The sequence below is a fragment of the Bufo gargarizans genome, chromosome 5 (assembly GCF_014858855.1).
Source record: "Bufo gargarizans isolate SCDJY-AF-19 chromosome 5, ASM1485885v1, whole genome shotgun sequence".
Lineage (NCBI taxonomy): Eukaryota > Metazoa > Chordata > Amphibia > Anura > Bufonidae > Bufo > Bufo gargarizans.
In genome coordinates this window covers 342,305,868-342,329,874 of record NC_058084.1, presented here as the reverse complement: position 1 = coordinate 342,329,874, position 24,007 = coordinate 342,305,868, and the positions used below count along the sequence as shown (strand labels likewise).

The window sequence follows — 24,007 nt, the reverse complement described above, 5'->3', positions numbered from 1 at the left end:
ATTACATGAAGACTCCCAATTTCTCTTTGCTTTTACACATGATGGAAAACAATACACCTGGACGGTGTTGCCTCAAGGAGCTCATAATAGTCCTTCCTGCTTTAGCAAAGCAATGGCATCCATCTTACAACCATGGCAAGCAGATCACCCAGAGGTGGAACTCTTACAATATGTCGATGATTTACTCCTCTGTGCTGACTCACACCCCGTCTGCCTGAACTCATCTGCCTCACTTCTTGCCTACCTGGTGGATGCTGGGTGCAGAGTCTCACGTTCTAAATTACAATTGTGTCTTCCAAAAGTTGTTTTCCTAGGTCACTGTATCTCACAAGGCAGTAAACATCTTACGGATGCCAGGAAAAAAGCAGTCTCAGACATCCCACTGCCAGATACCCCTCACCAACTGCAAACCTTTCTGGGACTAATTTCATACTGTAGACCATGGATCCCTGATGCATCCGTTCTGATGCAGCCACTGTTTGATTGCATACCCCGTATTGCTACTGTCCCTTTCCAAATGACTGCAGAAGCCATAAAAGCATTCCAATCTCTCAAACAAATCATTGTCACTGCCCCAGCTCTTGGCATCCCTAACTATCAGCTTCCCTTTCGCCTTTATGTCATGGAACGTCAGGGTCATGCCACTGGAGTTCTCACCCAGAGCCATGGGGGTCGTAGTAGACCTCTAGGCTACTTCTCAAAACGTCTAGACCCTGTAGCCAGAGCCACCCCTTCCTGTGTCAGGGCCGTTCATGCTGCTAGTTCTCTCCTGAACGCTACCGCTGACATCGTCCTGGGACACCCACTCACCATCATGGCTCCCCATGACATCTCAGCTATCCTGCAACAAACACAACCTAAACACCTCACTGCACAACGCCACCTCAGGCTCCAGTGTAGTCTGCTTCTGCCAGATAATGTCACCATCCAGAGATGCCACATCCTCAATCCTGCTGCACTCCTTCCTCTCCCAAGGGGGGAGTGTACTGCAGATGGAGATTCTGAAGATTTTATTGATCTACGTGCTGAAGAAGATCTTCAGGAAGAAGAACTATGGGCCTCAACTGACTCTCTTTACAAAGAACAAGAACATGATTGCATTACAATGATGGAAGCTGAAGTAGGAACTCCACCATCAATACAGGATACTCCTTTGCAAAACCCACACTGGACACTCTTTGTAGACGGTTCAAGGTATGCCGATGACAAAGGGAAATTCCATACAGGCATGGCAGTTACTAGTGAGTATGAAGTACTGTGTGCAAGGCAATTGCGCCCAGACCAGTCAGCACAAGAGGCTGAACTCATAGCTCTTACTGAGGCCTGCCTCATAGCAAAAGACTCCACTGCTAACATCTACACAGACTCCAGATATGCTTTTGGAGTAGTTCATGATTTCGGAATAATATGGAAGGCCAGAGATTACATTACAGCAGCAGGAACCCCAATTAAACATGCTTTAGCAGTGGAGGCTTTGATGACTGCAGTACTCCTGCCCACCAAAGTAGCAGTAATCAAAGTAAAGGCACATACCCGTGCTGACACACCAGAAGCCAAAGGAAATGCATTGGCTGACCAAGCAGCCAAACAGGCAGCAATGGAAGAGGAAAGAGCACAGCCAGATAAAATCATGTTAGCACAACCGGATGTCAAGCAACAAGAAGTATCATGGGAACTACTGAAACAGATGCAGAAGCAAGCCACCCGCTCAGAAAAGGAAACCTGGCTAAAGGAGTCAGCCCTGGAAGAAGAATCCGGACTTTGGACACAAGGGAAGAAAGTGTGCTTGCCTAGAGCACTCTATCCTGTAATAGCCTCTGTGGCCCATGGGCCCACTCATCAATCTAAGACAATAATGAAAGAACTCATCGATAAAATATGGGTAGCCCCAGGAATCACTCCTGTACTAGTGAAATATGTCCAGTCATGTTTAATCTGTGCCCAATGCAATCCAGGTAGGACTGAGCCCACGCCCAAAAAATGTCTCCCAAAAGCCTTATACCCCTTCCAGAGGATCCAGATTGATCATATCCAGATGCCAATGTGCCAAGGGTTTCAATACGTGTTAGTAGTGGTAGACATGTTCTCTGGGTGGCCAGAAGCCTACCCCGTCAGGAATCAGACAGCAACAACTACTGCTAAAAAATTGATACAGGAAACTGTCTGTAGGTACGGGGTACCTGAGGTCATTGAGAGTGATCAGGGCCCAGCATTCACTGCTAACCTAACCCAAGAGGTCTGGAAGATGGTAGGGTCACACCTGGCATTCCACACCCCTTACAGACCCCAAAGTAGCGGCAAAGTCGAGAGACTGAATGGGGTATTAAAGTCAAAAATGCTGAAAATGACTAGGGAGACAGGGCTCAATTGGGTTCAGTGTTTACCAATAGCACTCTTTGCAGTCAGACACACTCCCAAACCTCCCCATAAGCTGACTCCACATGAGATATTGTTTGGGTCGGGACCCCGGATGGGGCTGTACTTCCCTCAACAGTTGCAAATGCATTATGAATCTGTTGCAAAGTATGTGATAGCTTTGAGCAAACAGTTGTCTAACATCCATGTACAAGTCTTTTCTTCCATTCCAGATCCTGACTCCCTAGAAGGCAGCCACACTCTGAAACCAGGAGAGTGGGTAGTGGTCAAGAAGCACGTCAGAAGTACCTTAGAACCACGCTTCGAGGGGCCTTACCAAGTACTACTGACCACTCCAACTTCTGTAAAGCTCGAAGGGAGATCCACCTGGATCCACGCCTCTCACTGCAAAAGGATAAGGAACCCGCCAGATTCAGAAATAACAAAATTATTTTCTTTTATCTGCTAGCACTGGTGACACTCACCAGTGCATACATTCCTCCCCCGGCAGAAATGGATGATGACGGGTGGGACAATAAGTTTGTCAAACATCATCAAGTGTTGTATAAAAGCCTGAAGGAAGGTGATTCTGACACCACCACCTCTTCACTAAAAGATTGTTGGATATGTACACATGGCCCAGTAAATGCTAGAGCTATGCCTTATTTAGCTGTGCCCCTAACCTTCCAAGAGATAAAAGATTTGGCAGGATCAGCTGTTTTCCTTTCTAGCATAAAAGAGGTTAATACCAAAAATGGCAACAGAAAAGCTTCCCTAATAGTAGTAGCATGGGATGGGTCCCCATGGCTAATGATAAACAGAACAGGACCCTCAGCTCAGAATAGCAATATGCCCTGGAATGACTATATGTGGAGCAATGTATCCTGCTTCCCAAATTGGACCCACTGTTACTGCCTACAGGTACAAACCCATGGTATGGTTTTCAGTTCCCATAACAGATCAGGCTGCAATGATTCCAACCCAGACAGTCCAGTACAGTGCATTGGTATATATGCTGAAGCAAGTGGTGATCTGGCCTGCGCCCGGCGCAGTATAAAGGGACTTGACAATAGGGATAACTAGTAAAACCACAGAGGGTCAAGAAAAGGGGCAAAAACTAGCAGAAGGTATCAAATTAGCCCACTTAATCACTCGTTTGTTCAATAGTACAGTGGTTTCGGTCCCAAAAAATATATACCTAGTATGTGGACACAGGGCATATAAATGGCTCCCTTCGGATTTCAAAGGTTTATGTACAATTGCTAGGCTCACACCAGCCACTTTTACACTGCCTCATGGAAAATTAAATGTCAATGCCATCCCCAAACACACCTTATATAAAAGAGCCGCAGATAACATTCCTAGACCAAATGGAAAACCCCATCTTGTAGAAATGAGTGGTGCCAACAAGTTCTTTAGTACTCTATTAATCTATCCTATGCTTACACAAACATATGACAAGCTAGTAATGGCTACCGACTACTTGGATGATCAGATTTGGGAAATTATGAAACTGATGAATACATCTAATGTTGTTCAGAATCAGCTCATCATAGTCACTAATCAACACACTTTAGTATTAGACTATTTGACTGCAAAGGATGGAGGTATGTGTCAGGTAGTAGGTACTGCATGCTGCCATTATATCGATCCACAAGGTAATCTACAGGTAAAAGCTGGTTTGGAAGAGATGAGTGAGATACGTGATGAATGGCTAGAGGCTCACAGTGCAGATGAGTCAACATGGTGGTCTGACACTTTCTCATTCCTTAATCCCAGTAACTGGTTCAAGGGAATTAGTGGATGGACGATGGGAATAATTCAGGGAATATTACAGATAGCCCTAATATTGATGGTAATCTACATATTTATCAAAGTTGTTGTTTCCTGCATTAACCGCATCACCAACAGAAAGAAGCCTGCTGAGGAAACCATACTACTTCTCTATGAACAAATGGCTAGCACCGCAATAGATGTGGATGTGATTCCTGCATTCCCGACACCCCCGCCTTCTCCAACTCCCGCTGATGAAGCTCCTCTACCCAGGCCTGAAGATCCAAGAGATGATGAGAATTAGGGACAAATGAATCCCAGGGTATTACCAGAAGTCCGCTCAATCGGGAACTTATTCACAAGGGATAAGTTGTCGCCACTGTGGGTGAAGAGGATACGAATGGTATGCCAAGGGATTCGCTAGGTTTAGGGAAAGTCTACAATCAAGTCTACAATCAAGTCTACAAGGGGGGACTGTTGTGGAATCATATATCTAGTATCAAATGTATACTTGCTTGTATTATATCTAACAGTTTGCTTAACAAAATGGCCCCTGAAGTAGCAGCCAGCTCCCTTAATAATCCCTTACTAATCACTTTATGATATTGAAATTGCTGACATATTGCTGACATAATGCTGACTTTTGCTAAAGTATGGAGTGATAATGTGATACGTTATCATGGGACTTAGTAATGTGACAATGAGATCAAATTAGCCGAGTCATAAAGTTCCTCTTTTTCTGCTATAAAAAATCATGTAATCTAAATAATAAACGGAACATCATAGCATTGACTTCTCTGTGACAGTCTGTGTGTGATCTCTCAAGGCGTACGTATGCCAATCATTTCATACCATTCGGAGCAGTACATCAATCCTTCACTGACTAATTGGGTCAGATCCAGAATCAGAACCATATCAAAACTATTAAATATTTTTTTGTCTACTGTATTCACTGAGAAAAATAAACTGTCAGATGAAATGCAGAATGTAAAAAGTAAATTCCCCATTAAAGGTGCCCTGTCTGACCGAGGAATAAGTACAGCGGCGTCTTAAAAAGATTAAAATAGATAAATCACCCAGACCAGATGGCATACACCCCCGTATCCTAAGAGAATTAAGTAATGTCATAGGCAGACCCTTATTTCTGATATTTAAGGACTCTATACTGACAGGGAGTATTCCACAGGATTGGCGCTACACAAATGTGGTGCCAATGTTCAAAAAGGGTCCAAAAACAGAGCCAGGAAACTATAGCTATCTTGGAGTACCTCAATAAAAATAAGCAAATAACGCCATATCAGCATGGCTTCATGAGGGACCAGTCATGTGAAACTAATTTAATCAGTTTCTAAGAGGAGGTAAGTTCTAGACTTGACAGCGGCGAATCAATGGATGTCGTATATCTGGACTTTTCCCAAGCATTTGACACTGTACCGCATGAAAGGTTAGTATATAAAATGAGAATGCTCGGATTGAAATGTCTGTATGTGGGTAAGTAACTGGCTCAGTAATTGAAAACAGAGGGTGGTTATTAATGGTACACACTCAGATTGGGTCACTGTCACTAGTGGAGTACCTCAGGGATCAGTATTGGGACCTATTCTCTTCAATATACTTATTAATGATCTTGTAGAAGGCTTGCACAGTGAAATATAAAATTTTGCAGATGACACTAAACTGTCTAAAATAATTAACATGGAAGAGGACAGTATACTGCTACAGAGGGATCTGGATAGATAGGAGGCTTGGGCAGATAAGTGGCAGATAACACTGACAAATGTAAGGTTATGCACATGGGAAGGAAAATGCAAGTCACCTGTACATACTAAATGGTAAAACACTGGATAACACTGACATGGAAAAGGACCTAGGAATTTTAGTGAACAGCAAACTAAGCTGTAAAAACCAGTTTCAGGCAGCTGCTGCCAAGGCCAATAGGATAATGGGTTGCATCAAAAGGGGCATAGATGCCTGTGATGAGAACATAGTCCTGCCACTTTACAAATCACTAGTCAGACCACACATGGAGTACTGTGTACAGTTCTGGGCTCCTGTGAACAAGGCAGACATAGCAGAGCTGGGGAGGGTTTAGAGGAGGGCAACTAAAGTAATAACTGGAATAGTGGGAAGACAGTACCCTGAAAGATTATCAAAAGTAGGGGAGATCTAATAACTATGTATACATATATCAATGATCAGTACAGAGATCTCTCCCATCATCTATTTATCCCCAGGACTGTGACAAGGGGACATCCTCTGCGTCTGGAGGAAAGAAGGTTTGTACACAAACATAGAAGAGGATTCTTTACGGTAAGAGCAGTGAGACTATGGAACTCTCTGCCTGAGGAGGTGGTGATGGTGAATTCAGTAAAAGAGTTCAAGAGGGGCCTGGATGTATTTCTGGAGTGTAATAATATTACAGGTTATAGCTACTAGAGAGGCGTTGTTGATCCAGGGAGTTATTCTGATTGCCTGATTCGAGTCGGGAAGGAATTTATTCTTCACCTTAAGTGGGAAAAATTGGCTTCTAGCTGACAGTTTTTTGTTTTTTTTGCGTTCCTCTGAATCAACTTGCATGATAACAGGCTAAAGTGGGATAGACAGATGTCTTTTTTCGGCCTTATAAACTATGTTACTAGCTGCCACTAGAGGGAGCTCAGTGCAATGAGATTATAACACTAACTGTATACATATATATTTCTAATCCTGGGGCTCATTCAATTACATCTCTTTTAAAGGGTTGTTCGATTTCATGATATTGAAGACCTAGCCTCAGAATAAGACTTATAATCACTCTTTCTTACCCAACACACAAGTGTGCACCACATACTATTGTTTGGCTTACCGTATTTTTCGCCCCATAAGACGCACTCCCCCCCCAAATGGGGGGAAAAATGCCCCTGCGTCTTATGGGGCGAATGCTGAATTTTTACATCGCTGGCTGCGATTTATGAGCGAGCGGGGAGGGACTGGGAGGAGGAGGTGGGGGGTGCAGTTGCGGCAGGGCGGTGCAGTCACTGTAGTCCGGCCCCGCAGCTCCAGTGCTGCACTATACAACTCCCTGATGTCACGTGCCTGCGCCGCCTACTTTATGAAGGAAGCAGGCGGCACAGGCAAGTGACGTCAGTGAGTGACGCGCCGGCCTGCCTGCATTGTACAGAAGCTGTTAGGATGTACGGTAATATTAGGAGTGAGGGGGCATGTTTAATCACTTTTAATTTAATGAGACATGTTATATTTGTATACTGCAGCACTGGAGCGGCGTGGGGGGATGTGTGGATGACCGTTTTATGGGGAACATCTGTGGATGGCACTGTTGAGGGGTGGGGGGTCTGTGGATGGCACTGTTATGGGCTCTGGGGTCTGTGGATGGCACTGTTATGGGCTGGGGGGTCTGTGGATGGCACATATTTAACCAGCTCAGCTCCCCTAGCTTAAACCCCCTTAATGACCAGACCACTTTTTACAATTCTGCACTACACTATTTTCACGGTTTATTGCTCGGTCATACAACTTATCACTCAAATGAATTTTACCTCCTTTTCTTCTCACTAATAGAGCTTTCATTTGGTGGTATTTCATTGGTGCTGACATTTTTACTTTTTTTATATTAATCAAAATTGACCGAAATGTTTGCAAAAAAAATGACATTTTTCACTTTCTGTTGTAAAATTTTTCAATTAAAATTACATTTCTATATAAATTTTTCTCTAAATTTATTGTTCTACATGTCTTTGATTAAAAAAAATGCAATAAGTGTATATTTATTGGTTTGGGTAAAAGTTATAGCGTTTACAAACTATGGTGCAAAAATGTGAATTTACGCACTTTGACTTTCTGAGCACCTGTCATGTTTCCTGAGGTTCTACAATGCCCAGACAGTAGAAACACCCCACAAATGACCCCATTTTGGAAAGTAGACACCCTAAGGTATTCGCTGATGGGCATAGTGAGTCCATGGAAGTTTTTATTTTTTGTCACAAGTTAGAGGAAAATTATTTATTTTATTTTTTTCTTACAAAGTCTCATATTCCACTAACTTGTGACAAAAAATAAAATTTTACATGAACTCACCATACCCCTCACGGAATACCTTGGGGTGTCTTCTTTCCAAAATGGGGTCACTTGTGGGGTATTTATACTGCCCTGGCATTTTAGGGGATCTAAAGCGTGAGAAGTAGTTTGGAATCCAAATGCATAAAAAATGCCCTGTGAAATCCTAAATGTGCTCTTTAGAATTTGGGGCCCTTTGCGCACCTAGGCTGCAAAAAAGTGTCACACATGTGGTACTCATAAGAAGTAGGGAAATGTGTTTTGGGGTGTATTTTTACATATACCCATGCTGGGTGAGATAAGTATCTCTCTAAAAGACAACTTTTCCCATTTTTTTTTATACAAAGTTGTCATTTTACAGAGATATTTATCTCACCCAGCATGGGTTTATGTAAAAATACACCCCAAAACACATTGCCCTCCTTCTCCTGAGTACAGCGATACCACATGTGTGACACTTTTTTGCAGCCTAGGTGCGCAAAGGGGCCCAAATTCCAATGAGTATCTTTTAGGAGGGCATTTTTAGGCATTTGGATTCCAGACTTCTTCTCACGCTTTAGGGCCCCTAAAATGCCAGGGCAGTGTAAATACCCCACATGTGACCCCATTTTGGAAAGAAGACAAAACAGAGTCTGATATGCCTTTCAAGGGTTAAAAATAAAAATAAAAAATTGCATCTACAGCCTGCCAGCGAATGATTGCCGCTGGCAGGCTGTAGATGAACTCGTTTACCTTCGGATCCTGTGAATGCACACTCCTGTGAGCGAGCGTTCACAGGAAATCTCGCGTCTCGCGAGATGACGCGCCAGCGCGTCAAAGAGGAGTATCCCGGCCGCCCGCAGGACGCAATCCTACGTTAGGCGGTCGAGTAGCGGATAACAATGCCACCCACAGATTCCCCCTGTAACAGTGCCACCCACAGATCCCCCCTGTAACAGTGCCATCCACAGATCCCCCCATAACAGTGCGATCCACAGATCCCCCCCATAACAGCATCTGTCACAGATCCCCCCATAACAGTGCCATCCACAGATCCTCCCATAACAGTGTGTCATCCACAGATCCCCCATAACAGTGCCATCCCCAGATCCTCCCATAACAGTGCCATCCACAGATCCCAAGTAATAGTGTCAGCCACAGACCACCATTAGTTCCAAACCCACCAAAAGCACACCTTTTGGTTCAAATTTTTTCTTTTCTTATTTTCCTCCCCAAAAATCTAGGTGCGTCTTATGGGCCGGTGCGTCTTATAGGGCGAAAAATACGGTACTTCGTAACATTTTGCACATTGGTGCATCTTAAGTCGTGACTCATTTCCCACTAGGTTACAATCCCTTTTTCACTTAATCATGCCCCTTGCCAAGTGAGATGTGTAAAGTCTATAAAACACCTAATAAATGTGATACAACGCATGTACAACAGATTTCTGGCGCAAATTAAACCAGAATTCTGGTGCATTTAGCTTTGTAAATCTCCAGAAAATTTTCTCAGGTCTTCCTTTCTACCCAAAACTAGGTCATAGAGAGTGAGGAGAAACACTGAGGGGACATACATGACCTCTGGGTAAGCTATTATCATACATATACCTGAGTAATTTAAGATGATCTAAGAATGAGTTTGTCTATTCATTTTTTTATGTGTAAGGCAGCTTTTAATATCCCTTTAAACATACTTATCTGATGGGTGGGCCTCAACAAAGTAACCAGCAAACGGGCAGAAGATACGAGGGTTCAAATCCTTTACCAGCTGAGTTTTGTAGTTTAGCAGTTTCTTTCTTTCTGCTTTGATGAACTGTGACTTCCATTCCTCTGTAGACAAAAATCACAACTTGATATTCATTTATTGAATGTATTGGAAGGTATTATTCTTAATGTATCATCATTCTCGAGGTAATATAATTAAACAGCTATTAAATTTAGAGAGTTTTTCTTAGATTTTTATACTGATGACCTATCCTCTGGAAAGGTAATCAGTATCTGATCAATGGGAGTCTGACACCCAGGACTCCTGCCGATTAACTGACTGAGGGAAGAGCGAGCATCGGACGTCACTGGGCTCGGCGCATGCCCAGTGACGAGGATGAAACTCCTGCCCTCAGTCTCCTGCAGATTGCACTGGCGCAGCCCTCAGTGGGTACTGCACCTGTGCGAGAGTTCGTTCGGCCGTGAGGGAGGGGGAGGAGAGGGATAAGAGGCTGTGGGAGGTTAGGCAGTCGGAAGGAAGGCGGGCTGGGCACTGTAAGAGGGGCGTTACTGGGCACACTAAGGGGAACAAAACGCCCCTCTGGGCACCTTCAGGGCTAATTTGCTTAATCATAAAAGTCGATTTTCTCATAAACTACTGGATGGATTACAAGACAGAAGAGCACAACCTATTCAAGGTAAGCTGTACTGCATGACTGCTTTAAAATCCGATTTTGGGTTAAGGGAGGTGACAGAATCCCTTTAATCAAGGATTAGGATCAGACCTGAGTTTTGACCAGTGTAAGACTCTCATAATTATTACTAGCCTAGTTTGAGCAGTGGCTTTCTTATGTATTACAAGAGCCTGTACTTCATTGAGGATTTGCATTTCCCTTTCCCCATATGTATGGGAGATTGTCCTTAATGCCGGATTGTATCAAGAGACTGTCTTAATGCATTGGATGTGTTGTTATCAAGAGTCATCTTCAGTAAAGTGCCATTTTGAGTTTTATGTTGCTTGCCTCAGACTCAAGTTCCTCTATTAATACAACAGTAAATGGTTGTACCTCCATACAAAAGGTACTGAAGTCACGACTACAAGGGACCTTTCCACTGGCACATTAATACAGACCACCAAGGGCACCTCAAACCAACATCTGGCCAGTGTCCCTTACACCAGAGTGTGCCCCAGAGAATCCTTGTGCCGTTCTCCTTTTCACTTATGCGAGCCTGCCCAGGGATGACCTAACCATGAGTAACCAGAACTGTATTTACCTTGGCCCACCTATTGCTCACACCGTGACCTCACACATAATTCCCCTGCAAGGTCTGGCATACCGCAGATGGACTACCCCTGGTCCCTCCCCTTGGCATGCCAATGATTCTTGGACAGATTGTCCAGTCATCACAATCTAATCTTTGTCAAAATGTTACAATCAGCAGATATTTTCCTGCTGATTTATCGTCTCCTATTAATTAGGGGCAGTTACTATGTGACTAGCAGCTGATCTGTTAGAGTTGGTCAGCTGGCCTCTCTCCTGCAGCTGTGCTGAATTGGAAGATTCCTGGCAAGTCTCTGTTCAAAAATTTTTGACTTCAGCAATGGGTTGCTGCAGATAGTGTTCTGTGTGTTTGTGTCCACTAAATACTTCTAGTATTTCTAGTATCTAGTTCTTTGTGTATTTGGTTCTTGTGAGTGTTCTTGCCCAGTCCTTGTTTCTGAGTTTTGTAGTTTATAGTTAGTTTTTGTTTCTTCCTTGCCTTATTCAGCTTGGCTCCGTTTTGGTTCTTGTCTCTGTCACCTAGAGTCCTCCTTATATTGTCTTTGGGTCAGTATTTTTAGAGGAGAGTTTTCCATAAGAAGAAAGGGATGCAAATGATCTCTTATCAAGCTCTGCCTCTTATGCCACCAGATGTAAGGCAGCTATCCTATAAGTCAATGCTCGGCTCTTTTAATAAGCCTTGAGACATGATTCAGATATTAAATAAGCCAGCACTTTATCTGTGGACAGCTGTTTCAGGGTGATTGCCCCCTCATCAGTGCAGAGCAGAGATTACTGGCTTAACTGGGTGAGAGGCCTGTCGGGGGGTACTTTCTCTCCTTGGGGAGAGAGCGACTTTATCATCATGGGGAGACATAGGCCATTCATGTTCCTCTGGAATTCTGGGAAGAAAGGGGTGCAAATGAGCTCTTAACAAGCTCTGCCTCTAATGCCACCAGATGTAAGTCAGCTATCCTATAAGTCAATGTTCAGCTCTTTAAATAGGCCTTGAGACATGACTTGGATATTAAAGAAGCCAACACCTCATCTGCAGATAGCTCTTTCGGGGTGATTGCCCCTCATCAGTGCAGAGCAGAGAGTACTGGCTTAACTGGCACTGGTTTTTCTATAAGGATGTCTTTAGGGACAGTGGAGGTCAGTGGTGTTTGCTTTGAGGGTCTGTATTCAGGTGATTACTTTACTCCACTCACTCAGCTTTGTGTTCACATTTTACTCAGGCTCCAAATTGAGCATAAATCACACCCCACCACAGTCCGCGTACTCTAGATACACGCTGCCACCATCCTACTGAATTCCAGCTCAATAGGTACCCCAACACACACACACACCCTGCTCTCCAGCAGTCAGACGGCAATACCTATTCTATTAGGCAATGAATCCGTGGAGCATTCTGAGACCAACTTTAAAGCAAACACTTTAATACAAAAGGGATCAAGGCTTACCAAAAGAAAGAAAAGACAAAATAAAACACATACAACAAGATAACGCAAAATAAATGAGAGAAAATGCCAGAAAAAAAACCCTAACTATAGTCCTTCTGATTCCATGGGGGTAGGAGGAAATTAAGCGTACACACTAACTTATTTGACCCCCTCATGTGTAACCCTGTTTGTCTGACCACATATTTTAGTGACTGGGCAGCAGACTAATAAGGGGGCAAGTACCATGAATATCAGTTTGTATCCGGTTTATTAAGTTACTTCTCTGTATTTGGTGGGGGTGCTCAGTTGGGGTAGACAAATGTCCATTTGACCATTCTTCGAAGATTATTCAAGCCAGAACCAGGTGTCAGAAGTCACACACTCCTTTCTCCAAGGGCTCTGGCCAGGGGCATACATAGAAAACACTGGGCCTCATCGCAATAATCTAAATTGGGCCCCCATGCCCAAATCATGGCGCCTCCCACTACACATTCCTGGCCAGTATATACATCAGTGTGCAGATATGTGAGGTATGAGGTATAAATTACAGCTTGTACCTCACGCGTTAGTACACTGCCGTAAATACTATATATATTAACTCATTGCATCTATTGTACCTTGTACCTCATATATCAGTACACTGTTGTATATAATATACAGTATATCTGTACACACTGCATTTATTATACTTGTCATGTACGCACCCGCGTCTCGTGACCAGGGATGTGTCTGCCAGGGGTCAGACTACCTCCAAGCTCCAAGCTCTTACTCCGTACATACCACACACTAAGGCCGCAGAGTGAGTGTAGATCACCCCTGGACACACACAGACCTAACACACCAAACACCAGCTGCCACCACCATCTTTGACGTAAGCCGGAAACATTGCAAAATCCACATATAACTTTGTGCTCACAAGCAATCACATGTTCAGGCTATGGATTCTTTAGAGCAACAAGGCGGACTTATAAAGGGAATATTTTATACACATAAAAATAGTGCAGAGCTTACAAAACAGATATAAAATGAGACAAGATAAAAATAACGTACAAAACAGCAGCAGTAAAATAAATGGGAGAAAAACTGTAATAAGAACTTACTGCCCTTGGAAAAGGGGATGAAATGGCTACCCATCAGCTTGGCTGTGACTCCCAAGACGGTGTAACAACTGAAATATGTCCATGCACTATTTTATAGAACCAGGATTGGTTTCCAGTTTCCGGTCGGCCCAGTCATTGACTAACCAAATGCCAGTTCTTCCATTGGGGGGAATTAATGAGGGGGGTGGAGGGCATTGAATATTGAAATCCCTTTGTTTTAAAGTTTTTAAATCTCCCTCCAAAATGAGTACCCTTCACCCAGTATCCGGTTTAGCAGGGGGGAGCAGATGCTTCTTTGAAGTTAGTACCTGGCAGCCAGAGGTGCTTGATACGACTGGATGATGAGGAGAAATGTCCATTTGCTCATCTTGTAGCTGGCAGAGGCCCAGCCTGACCGACCCCATCCTGCTGGGATAGACCGGAGGCTTCAGAGCAGTCAGCCATTTGGTGAATGACTCTTCTATCCAGCAGAAATCACACCTTATACAACAAAAGCTGTACAAGTACAAGTATGCACCCACACATCATATTTATGACAATACTGTATAAGTAGTTAAGGCTGCCGGACAGCCTGTATTTGTGGGAGGGGCTGAGGCCACGCCCCTTGGCCTTATAACCCCATCAAGTCCAACGGTCGGGACGTGCAGCCAGGTACTTCCGGGTTACGTATGCATGCCTGGTTCCCTGCACGTCCCGCACCGTCGCGTCCGGCTTAGGTAAGTATTTTTGCAGGTCGGCTGTCTCGGTGTTCATGGGGCCACAGGTAAGCGGTGGATTCCGGTGCCGGGCACGGTGACGGCTGCTCGCCCGGAGCATCGGAGTGCTTACCCATGTCGAATGCAGGGGGGGGGGGTGGATGACGGGTCCTCAGCTTCGGGATCCTGGGGCAGGCCGGACGGCTCAGGCCCGCCCACGTCGGTCACATGCTCAGTGTGCAGCGTCGGCTGCTGTTGCTGGTTGCTAGGCACACACGGCGGCTCCGCCCCCCTGCCACGTTCGCTCCTGCAATGGGGATCGCTCCTGCAGCCAGAGGCGTCCTGTCCGGGGGGTATCCGTTACCCTTGGCAATTGGTAGATTTATATCCAATCTTCGGCAGTAGCCCGGTGCTGCAGTGGGTTCTTTGAATACTTGTACACATAATAGTATGTTGCTGTGTGTGATACATAGAACGCTGTCACATTTTGGTTCATTTAATTTAGCCTGTGGTATTTATTATCAGTTCGCTTGAATACTAGTCTAAAGGCAATGGTTTCATATGTAAATATTGCGCTAGAGGTTTTTGGAGTTGATGGGGTCCCCGATTCTGGATCCTCGTTTGGCCATGTTCGGATTGCAGACCAGTGGCTCCTGCTGGAGGACCTGGCCTGTCCTGCGTAAGGCAGGCAACCAAATGAGGGTACCCTGGGGTTAAAAAAAAAAACTAACAAAAAAAAAAGCGAAAAAACTTGAATTTTGCTTGTTGTGGTCCGGCGTGCCATCCCTTAAACCGCATTCAATTCATGTGTCCTACCTTCGGTCCGATCTGGGCATTTTAGATGTTATGAGCCGCCAGAGCTTCTATATGCGTGATGTATTCAAATCAGTAGTTTGTCTCGCCTATACATATGCACTGTATTTTAATACAACATCATATTTGAGTGGCTGCGTTCGGGTCACAAAGCTGACGCTTCACGCCTTTCCAAGGACATCCTTTGCAAAACAGTAGGTGGTACGTCCTGATATTACATGCTTTTTATGTTATATGTTATTTTCACAGTGGTGTTTGATGCCTTGCTGGCCACACTGGCTTGCAAGGGGCTGTAGTGTTGGGGTTCCGGAACCTGGTGCGGTCACGCAGCATTGTCCACATGGCACGTTATGTAAGGTTAGCGGTTGACCATGTTCACATCGGCTTGGGGGCCCGGATCTTTGCATGGCACCAGTGGAGGTTAGGCGTCCTGCACAGTGGCACCATGTTGGGTTACTATCTTTTAGGGGCTATGTTCGTCAGTCCTCGTTGCACGTCCGTCTAAGCGGTCACTCGCTATGTCACATCCGCCGCTGCGGTGGCATGTTGTCTGGCCTGGTATCCACAGGTTATGTACGACTATGTTTTTCGTTACTCGTGAGCCTGAGGCTGTCAGGCGCGATGTCACGTCTGCCACCACGGTGGCATGTTGTCCTGCCTGGAACGTCCAGGTCGTTATACTCGTTAATCCTCGGGGGGGCACGTCTGCTTGAAGCGTTCAGGCTATGTCACATCTGCCGCCCACGGTGGCTTGTTGTCCTGCCTGGAACGTCCAGGTTGTTATACTCATAATCTTGTTGCACGTCTGCTTAAAGCGTTCAGGCAATGTTACGTCTGCCGCCCCGGTGGCATGTTGTCCTGTCTGGTATGTCCAGGTTGTCATACTCGTCAATCTTGTTGCACGTCTGCTTGAAGCGGCATGTTATGTCACGGCTGCCGCCCGTGGTGGCAAGTCATCCTTCCAGGATCGTCCTGGTTGTCCAATTCGTCAGTCCTCATCACTTGTCCGCCTGAAACGGTCAGGCCCCATGTTTTTTCGTTTGCCCATGGTGGCTGGTTGTCCGGGCTGGTACCTCCAGGTCGGTAAATTTCCAGGGCATTAAGGTGTTCATTCATTATTCTTTGTTTATACGGCAGCAACGTTAAGGGGATTCAATTCCTTCGGCCTTCCTAAAACAAGGCCTCTACCTCAGTCGGTGGGTCCAGTCCTCCATTACGGTACCTGTTCCATTCTCGTCCACTTCCATAACCAGGTGAGTATCAGCACTGGTCCGCGGGGCTCTGGCCACAGTCAGATGGTCGATTCCCATTTTTTTCCCCTGGCAGTTGTCGGGTTTGGGCACCAGGGTGTCCGCAATACGCGTGGTCTCCTCACAAAGTAACAAAGGTCTTGTCCTCAGGTGGTGGCCAGGGTCGTCGGATCAGTCGGCGCGGTCAACATGTCCCAGGCCTCAGACATAGATGACGCCTCGTCCATCTCCGGGTCCCAGGTATCCGATCTGGCCGGCCATGGATCCCTCAGGAATTGTTTCTCCAGATATGTTCCAAATCCTCAATCAGAAATTCGTAATGCTTTCTGTTCACTTGCCCTGTAACAGTGCAATAAAGTGTTTTGGCAGTATGATTGTGTCTCCATTTTTGGCCACTTTTAGGCCTATCCTCGTTCCGGATCCAGCCATCGGTAAGCTCCAGTTCTACGTTCAGGGGCCGTCGCCCTGACCACAATACATATATATATATATATATATATATACACACACACTAAATTTACAAGTACAAAGTATAATACTGCAGTCTGTACATTTTGCACAACTTGCTGTTCTCTAATAAGGAGCTTAATGGCAAAATTCACAACAGGTGTTTGATCCATGAATAGCCCAATAAATTTCCTGGTTTAGTTAGAATCGGTATTTAAACAGTCCTCCTCATCATGCTGTTCACAATTTGACATCATGAGACCAAGACGACACATAACAAATGATCAAAATTACCTCGCCATTGCGAGGCTTCAAGCAGGATGTTCTCAGACAGTAGTGGCACTGAGCTTAAAGTGTCACAGAGTGTCATTAGCAGGTTGCTACAGAGATACAGAGAGAATGTAAGAATCATAGACAGGCATAGAAGTGGACGTTCTTTGGTATCTAAAGCCTCATGCACACAACCGTATTCGTTTTGCAGTCTGCAAGTCGTGGTTCTGCTAAATAAGGATACTGTCCATGTGCTACCCGCATTTTTTTTGCTTCTTTGGGATTAAGGTCTGCATTTTGAAGACCAGAATAGGGTATGTTCTATGTTATGCAAAACTGACATACGGATATGGAAAGAACACTAATGACGTCCATGTGTTTTCCACATCCGTATGTCAGTTCTGCAATAGAGAGAACATATCCTATTCTGGTCCTCAAAATGCAGGCCTCAAACCCATAGAAGTCAATGGCACTTCAAAAAAGACAGTATCCTTATTTAGCGCATCCACAGCTTGCAGAACGCAAAATGTATACGGTCATGTGCATGAGGTCTAATCATATATTTTTTGGATCTGCCTGCTGAAGTGTTTATCTTGGCCTCTCATGGACCGGGACATGGATTTTGCAGCCGATCACGGTCATTTGCATGAGCCCTATCACTCGTATTGAGCCCTTATAACAGTGACATCCACAGAGCTCCCTATAGTAGTGACATCCACAGAGCTCCCTATAGTAGTGACATCCACAGAGCCCCCATTACCGTTACATCCGCAGAGCCCCCATTACAGTGACATCCGCAGAGCCCCCATTACAGTGACATCCGCAGAGCCCCCATTACAGTGACATCCACAGAGCCCCCATTACAGTGACATCCACAGAGCCCCCAAATGCCATCCACAGTGCCCCAAAATGCCATCCACAGTGCCCCCTAATGCCATCCACAAAGTAGGAATCAGCCACAGTGGCTGATCGTTATCTTTCACTCATATCGTGCCATGTATGAGTCAATACAGGCTCCACACACAAGCCACAAATATGCAGGCATAGGGACCAAAGAAAGGCAGGAGGCGGTGACGTCAGTGATGACATGACGTCTCCTGCTTCTGAGAGGAAGAGAAGAAGATGGCAAGGGACCGGAACAGCAGAAAATGCCGAAGGAGCAGTCATGTGACCGTGAAGAGGATCCAGGACAATTCAGCTACGGGTAAGTACGGATGCCTTCATCTTCTCTCCACAGGTTAGATTAAGGGCACATTTTTCAGGTAGGACTGGGTAATCCCATCTAAGACAATGGGGGCATATTGCTAGGATTTGCTGCCATTGTCTGATAGGTGCATGTCCCAGAGGTGGGACCAGCACCTATCTCGTAAAACAGATGTGTAGCTAGACTTTCCTGCACCTGATGCAAAAATTCAGATTTGCGCTGCCCCGTGACTCAAATTTACTTAAAAAGGGGATAGTTAAGCGGTGCACGCAAATGTTTTTACACTAAACCACTCCTCTAACTCCAGCAAATTTATTTAATTTTATACTATATTCCGCAGCTCTTTACAGATATTATCATCCAACTGTCCACAATGGGGCTCACAATCTAAGTTCCCTATCAGTATGTCTTTGGAGTGTGGGAGGAAACCCACACAAACACAGGGAGAACATACAAACTCCATGCAGCTGTTGCCCTTAGTCAGATTCAAACCTATGACCCCAGTGCTGCAAGGCACCAGTGCTAACCACTTAGCCACCGTGCTGCCCAAATGCATAACTATACTCACCCAGTCCCACCTAATAAAATCTATCACAGAATACATGGCGGTACCAATACACCTTGCAATAAATTAAAGACCCAAATGGTCCTACCTCATCCAGGGTGTCACTGGCATGTCGGCGTGATGTCCTCTGGACCACACCTATGAGGGGGTGCTGTGCTGGTCCTGTAAGACCAAGCCATCCCAATGGCACATGGTAATATAGGGAATTTCCCCTTAGTGCTACCACACCATACTAATGCCCACATTGTGCCCCCTTAGAGTAATTATGCCCACATTTATGCTGAAAAAGAGGCACAATGTCCACCATGTTACCCCCTCACAGTAGTTATGCCCACATTGTGGCCCCTTCACAAAGTTTATGTCCTCCTTTTAGGCCCTCACTGTAGTTATGCTGACCTTTGTGCCCATAACAGTTGTTATACCCATCTTTGTGCCCCTTCACAGAAGTTATGCCCACCTTTGTGCCCCTTCACATCAGTTATGCCTACCCTTTTGCCCCTTCACAGTAGTTATGCCCACCTTTGTGTCTGTCACAGTAGTTATTCCCACCTTTGTACCCCCTCACAGTAGCTATGGCCACCTTTGTACCCCCTCACAGTAGTTATGCCCACCTTTGTGCCCCCTCACAGTAGTTTAGCCCACCTTTAAGCCTGTCACAATAGATATGCCCATCTTTGTGCCCCCTCATAGTAGTTATGCTCACCTTTGTGCCGCTCACAGTAGGTATGCCAATCTTTGTGCCACTCACAGTAGGTATGCCCAGTTTGTATCCCCCTCACTGTAGTTATGCCCACTTTTGTGCCACTTCACAGTAGTTTTGCCAAGATATTTGCCCCCTCACTCTAGTTATGGCCAGATATGTGCCCCCTCAGTATAGTTATGCCCACTTTTGTGCCCCCCAGATTTATGTCCTCCTTGTGACCCCCAGTGCCCTCTCCAGCTACATGAAAGAAAAAAAAAAAGAAAAAAAACAAACAAAAAACAATTACTACCTGCTTCCCTGGCCATGTGCTCCCACACACTTATCGTGCTGCTGGCTGTGCAGAAGGCCGATTCCCGGGCCTTCAGCGCTCCTCCCACAGTCACCAGCGCGATGTGTGGCCTTGAGGAGGGAGTGCCAGCAGAACAGGACGACTCCCTGCTTCACTATGCAAGAAAACTGCCGGGCAGGTGCGCCCCCTCTCCCGATCTATGTGCTCAGGACACAAACCTCATCTGCCCCCTCACTATGCCCCTGTGTAAATGCAACTGGCAAAGTCCTGGAGGGCGCACTGCGTATGTGCGGCTGCCCACCATTCATTTCTATGGAGCCACCGAAAATAGTCGAGCACTAGCTCGGCTATTTACATTGGCCCCTTAGAAATGAATGGGAACGGTGGCCGCACAAGTGCACTCACTTTCACTATAGGGAGAGCGCTTGGTGGTGACTGGACCGAGGGAAACCCGGGGTCACCAGCCACCACTTTCCCTGTTCCGTTCTCAATAGAGGTGTGGGTCCCAGCGGTGGGACCCGCATCTGTCAGATAATAGGGACATATGTTAGCGCTATGCTCCCATTGTCACAGATGGGAATACACCTTTAATGTTCTTTTACATATAAAGATTTATCAAAATTATTTATCAAATCTGCCACGCCAGTTTTGTGACATAATAATATCTCAAGAGATGTTGCATGCAACTTTTTGTGCATATTTTTGTGACATTTGGACAAATTTTGCGACTTTTGGTTAGCCTCGATTGTAATTAGAGATTAGAACAGTGTTATGTCTCATTTAGTATGTGTCGCAAAAATGTTGCATCTCCCTGGTATATTTTCACTGACAGTGGCTAAATCACATCTCACTTGCTCCAAATTTTATAAACCCGAGAGCCACTTTATAAATTTGGTGCAGCAAATACAAACTAAAGACAGACTTAAAACTGACAACAAAAACACAGCAAATGATAAATGCCTCCCAAGTGTTTATATTTTACCTGTAAACTTTCCGCCACTGAATGTCATTGGAAATCCTGATGCACCTCCAGCAAAGTCACTCATCATTACAGCAACATCTGTGGGAAGTTTTCCCCCATTTGGCCTAGTACAGTCTACTGTATTAAGTATTTTATGACCTGTAGATTAAAAAGTTATCATTTATTATAAAACTCCTAGCTGACAAATGTAGTAGAAATGGATTTGTAAAGATCGGTTCACCTCATGTTCACTAAATTGCAGATGTCTCACCTGTCTCTTGACTGAAGGGGCCAAGACTGAAGACTTTGCCAAATATTTCAAACAAAAGATAGTCAACATCAGAGAAAGCTTTACTACACAGTCCCCACAGACCCTCTACCCAACTGCTCGGTCCTCTTCTCCCAAAACCGGCTTCTCTACCATTACAGAAGAAAAACTCTCCACTCTACTATCCAAATCTCATCTGACCACCTGTGCACTTGACCCAATCCCATCCCACCTCATCCCTAACCTCACCGCAGTGTTTATCCCAGCCCTAACTCATCTCTTCAACCTATCACTAAACTCTGGTGTCTTCCCCTCTGCTTTTAAACATGCTACCATTACACCCATCCTCAAAAAGCCTTCACTTGACCCATCTTCCTTGTCCAGTTATCGCCCCATATCACTTCTTCCGTATGCCTCAAAGCTACTTGAACAACATGTCCATTCAGAACTGTCCTCCCACCTCTCCTCCTGCTCCCTCTTTGACCGCCTACAATCTGGCTTCCGACCCCATCACTCGATGGAGACTGCCCTTACCAAAGTCACCAATGACTTACTAACAGCCAAAACTAAGAAACAATACTCTGTCCTCCTTCTCCTTGACCTGTCATCTGCCTTTGACGCTGTTGACCACTCCCTTCTGTTGCAAACCCTCTCATCTCTTGGCATCACTGACCTGGCCCTCTCCTGGATCACATCATACCTCACAGACCGGACGTTTAGCGTCTCCCACTCCCGCACCACCTCCTCGTCTCATTCCCTCTCTGTTGGTGTCCCGCAAGGCTCTGTCCTAGGACCCCTGCTCTTCTCTATCTACACTTTTGGCCTGGGACAGCTCATAGAGTCCCATGGCTTTCAGTATCACTCCTACGCTGACGACACACAAATCTACCTCTCTGGTCCAGACATCACCACCTTACTATCAAGAATCCCACAATGTCTATCTTCTGTATCATCCTTCTTTGCCTCTCGCTTTCTTAAACTTAACATGGATAAGACAGAATTCATAATCTTTTCCCCATCTTGTTCAACCCCCCCAACAGACCTGTCTATCATGATCAATGGCTGCACACTCTCCCCAGTCAACAAACCCGCTGCCTTGGAGTGACCTTGGATTCTGCCCTTTCCTTCCGACCGAACATCGAAGCCCTTTCCACCACCTGCCGCCTCCAACTCAAAAACATCTCCCGCATCCGCGCTTTCCTTAACTTTGAATCTGCAAAAATACTTGTACATGCCCTCATTATCTCCTGCCTAGACTACTGCAACATTCTCCTCTGTGGCCTTCCATCCAGCACTCTCGCACCCCTCCAATCTATCCTCAACTCTGCTGCCCGACTAATCCACCTCTCACCCTATTATTCCTCTGCCTCTCCCCTTTGCCAATCCCTTCACTGGCTCCCCATTGCCCAACGAATTCACTTCAAAGTACTTACAAATACATACAAGGCCGTCCATAACCTGTCCCCTCCCTACATCTCTGAGCTACTTTCCCGATACACCCCCACACGCACTCTCCGATCCTCACAAGACCTCCTTCTCTCCTCTCCTCTTATTGCCTTCTCCCACAATCGACTCCAGGATTTCTCCCGTGCATCCCCCATACTCTGGAACTCGCTACCCCAACATATTAGACTCTCACCTACAGTGGAATCCTTCAAAAGAAACCTGAAAACCCACCTCTTCAGACAAGCCTACAACCAGTGACCCTGCTGCCTCTATACCGCCATGACCAACTTAACCTACTGTGTCCTTCTCCCATACCATGTAGATTGTAAGCCCTCATGGGCAGGGCTCTGTCTCCTTCTGTACTAGTTTGTAACTCATTTTGTTTATGATTAGTGCAATTATCTGTATTATGTATGTGCCCCCCTTATCATATGTACAGTGCTATGGAATGAATGGCGCTTTAATAATAAATAATAATAATAATATATCTCGGCTGGCCCTGACAATCTGGCGCCTGTGCCGCTGCTTTGAGTAGTGGCACATGTGCAGAGGCTCTCCTTCCCCTTCTGGAGCAGCGACTGTTCATGCGTTGCTACCTGGAAGTGTAGCAACGCATGCACAGCTGCTGCTCCAATAGCTGAAGCAGAACCTCTCTGCTTGAGCTGCTACTTGGAGCTCCGGTACAGGTGAGAGATTGTCAGGACTGGCGGAGATGTCCAGCCCTGTCAGTCAAGTGGTAGGAGGAGCGCCCTTAGCTTCGGGGACACCTGGTCGCAGGTGCAGATCTGTGCTTCATGAGGTGAACCGATTCTTACAAATCAATTTGCTCATCTCTAAATGGAGGACAGAAAATCATAGTTGCCACCAGTGCCAAATTTGCAGGGACTGTCCCTAATTTTCAGAGATTGTACCTTGAAATTTGGGTTGTACCAAGCTGGAAATGGGCAGGGCTTATGCAAACTCATCCATAAACTGGAATTCCCGGGCAGGTCTAAATGCATGCCTCGGATTTACCAGCGACAATGTTGGTACGTGTAAAAGTTTTTTTTTTAATATTAATTAAATGTGGACAAATAAAGAGAGCATTGAGCCAAATGTGCCAAATTCAATCAACAGGGCATACATCCTGTTCATAGAATGGGCTTACGATAAAACAATGCCAGGTTGGCAAATATGGCCCCTTGAAGACGAGCGTAAGAGGAATAGGTCCGGATGTGTTGCGGACGTGTTCAGTGAAAAATGCGCGATTTTGCAAGCAAGTTAATTTAGTTTTGCCTGTGATCGCGTTCAGTTTTTATTGCGCGGGTGCAATGTGATTTAATGCGTTTTGCCCGCGCGTGATAAAAACCTGAAGGTATACAAAAAACATCTCTTAGCAACCATCCGTGAAAAACGCATTGCATCCGCACTTGCTTGCTCCAGCTCCATT

General features: G+C 45.4%; 1 protein-coding gene across 1 annotated transcript in view; it reads right to left on the bottom strand.

Moving 5' to 3' along the window:
* LOC122939448 (cytidine monophosphate-N-acetylneuraminic acid hydroxylase-like) overlaps positions 1–24,007 on the bottom strand; it is a 239,859-nt gene that overhangs the window by 109,297 nt on the left and 106,555 nt on the right. Inside the window, exons 8-9 of the mRNA XM_044295519.1 lie at positions 20,886–21,023; positions 9,854–9,989 (exon numbers count right to left, since the gene is read on the bottom strand). Coding sequence (XP_044151454.1) covers positions 9,854–9,989; positions 20,886–21,023 — 274 coding nt within the window. The remainder of the gene's footprint in view (positions 1–9,853; positions 9,990–20,885; positions 21,024–24,007) is intronic.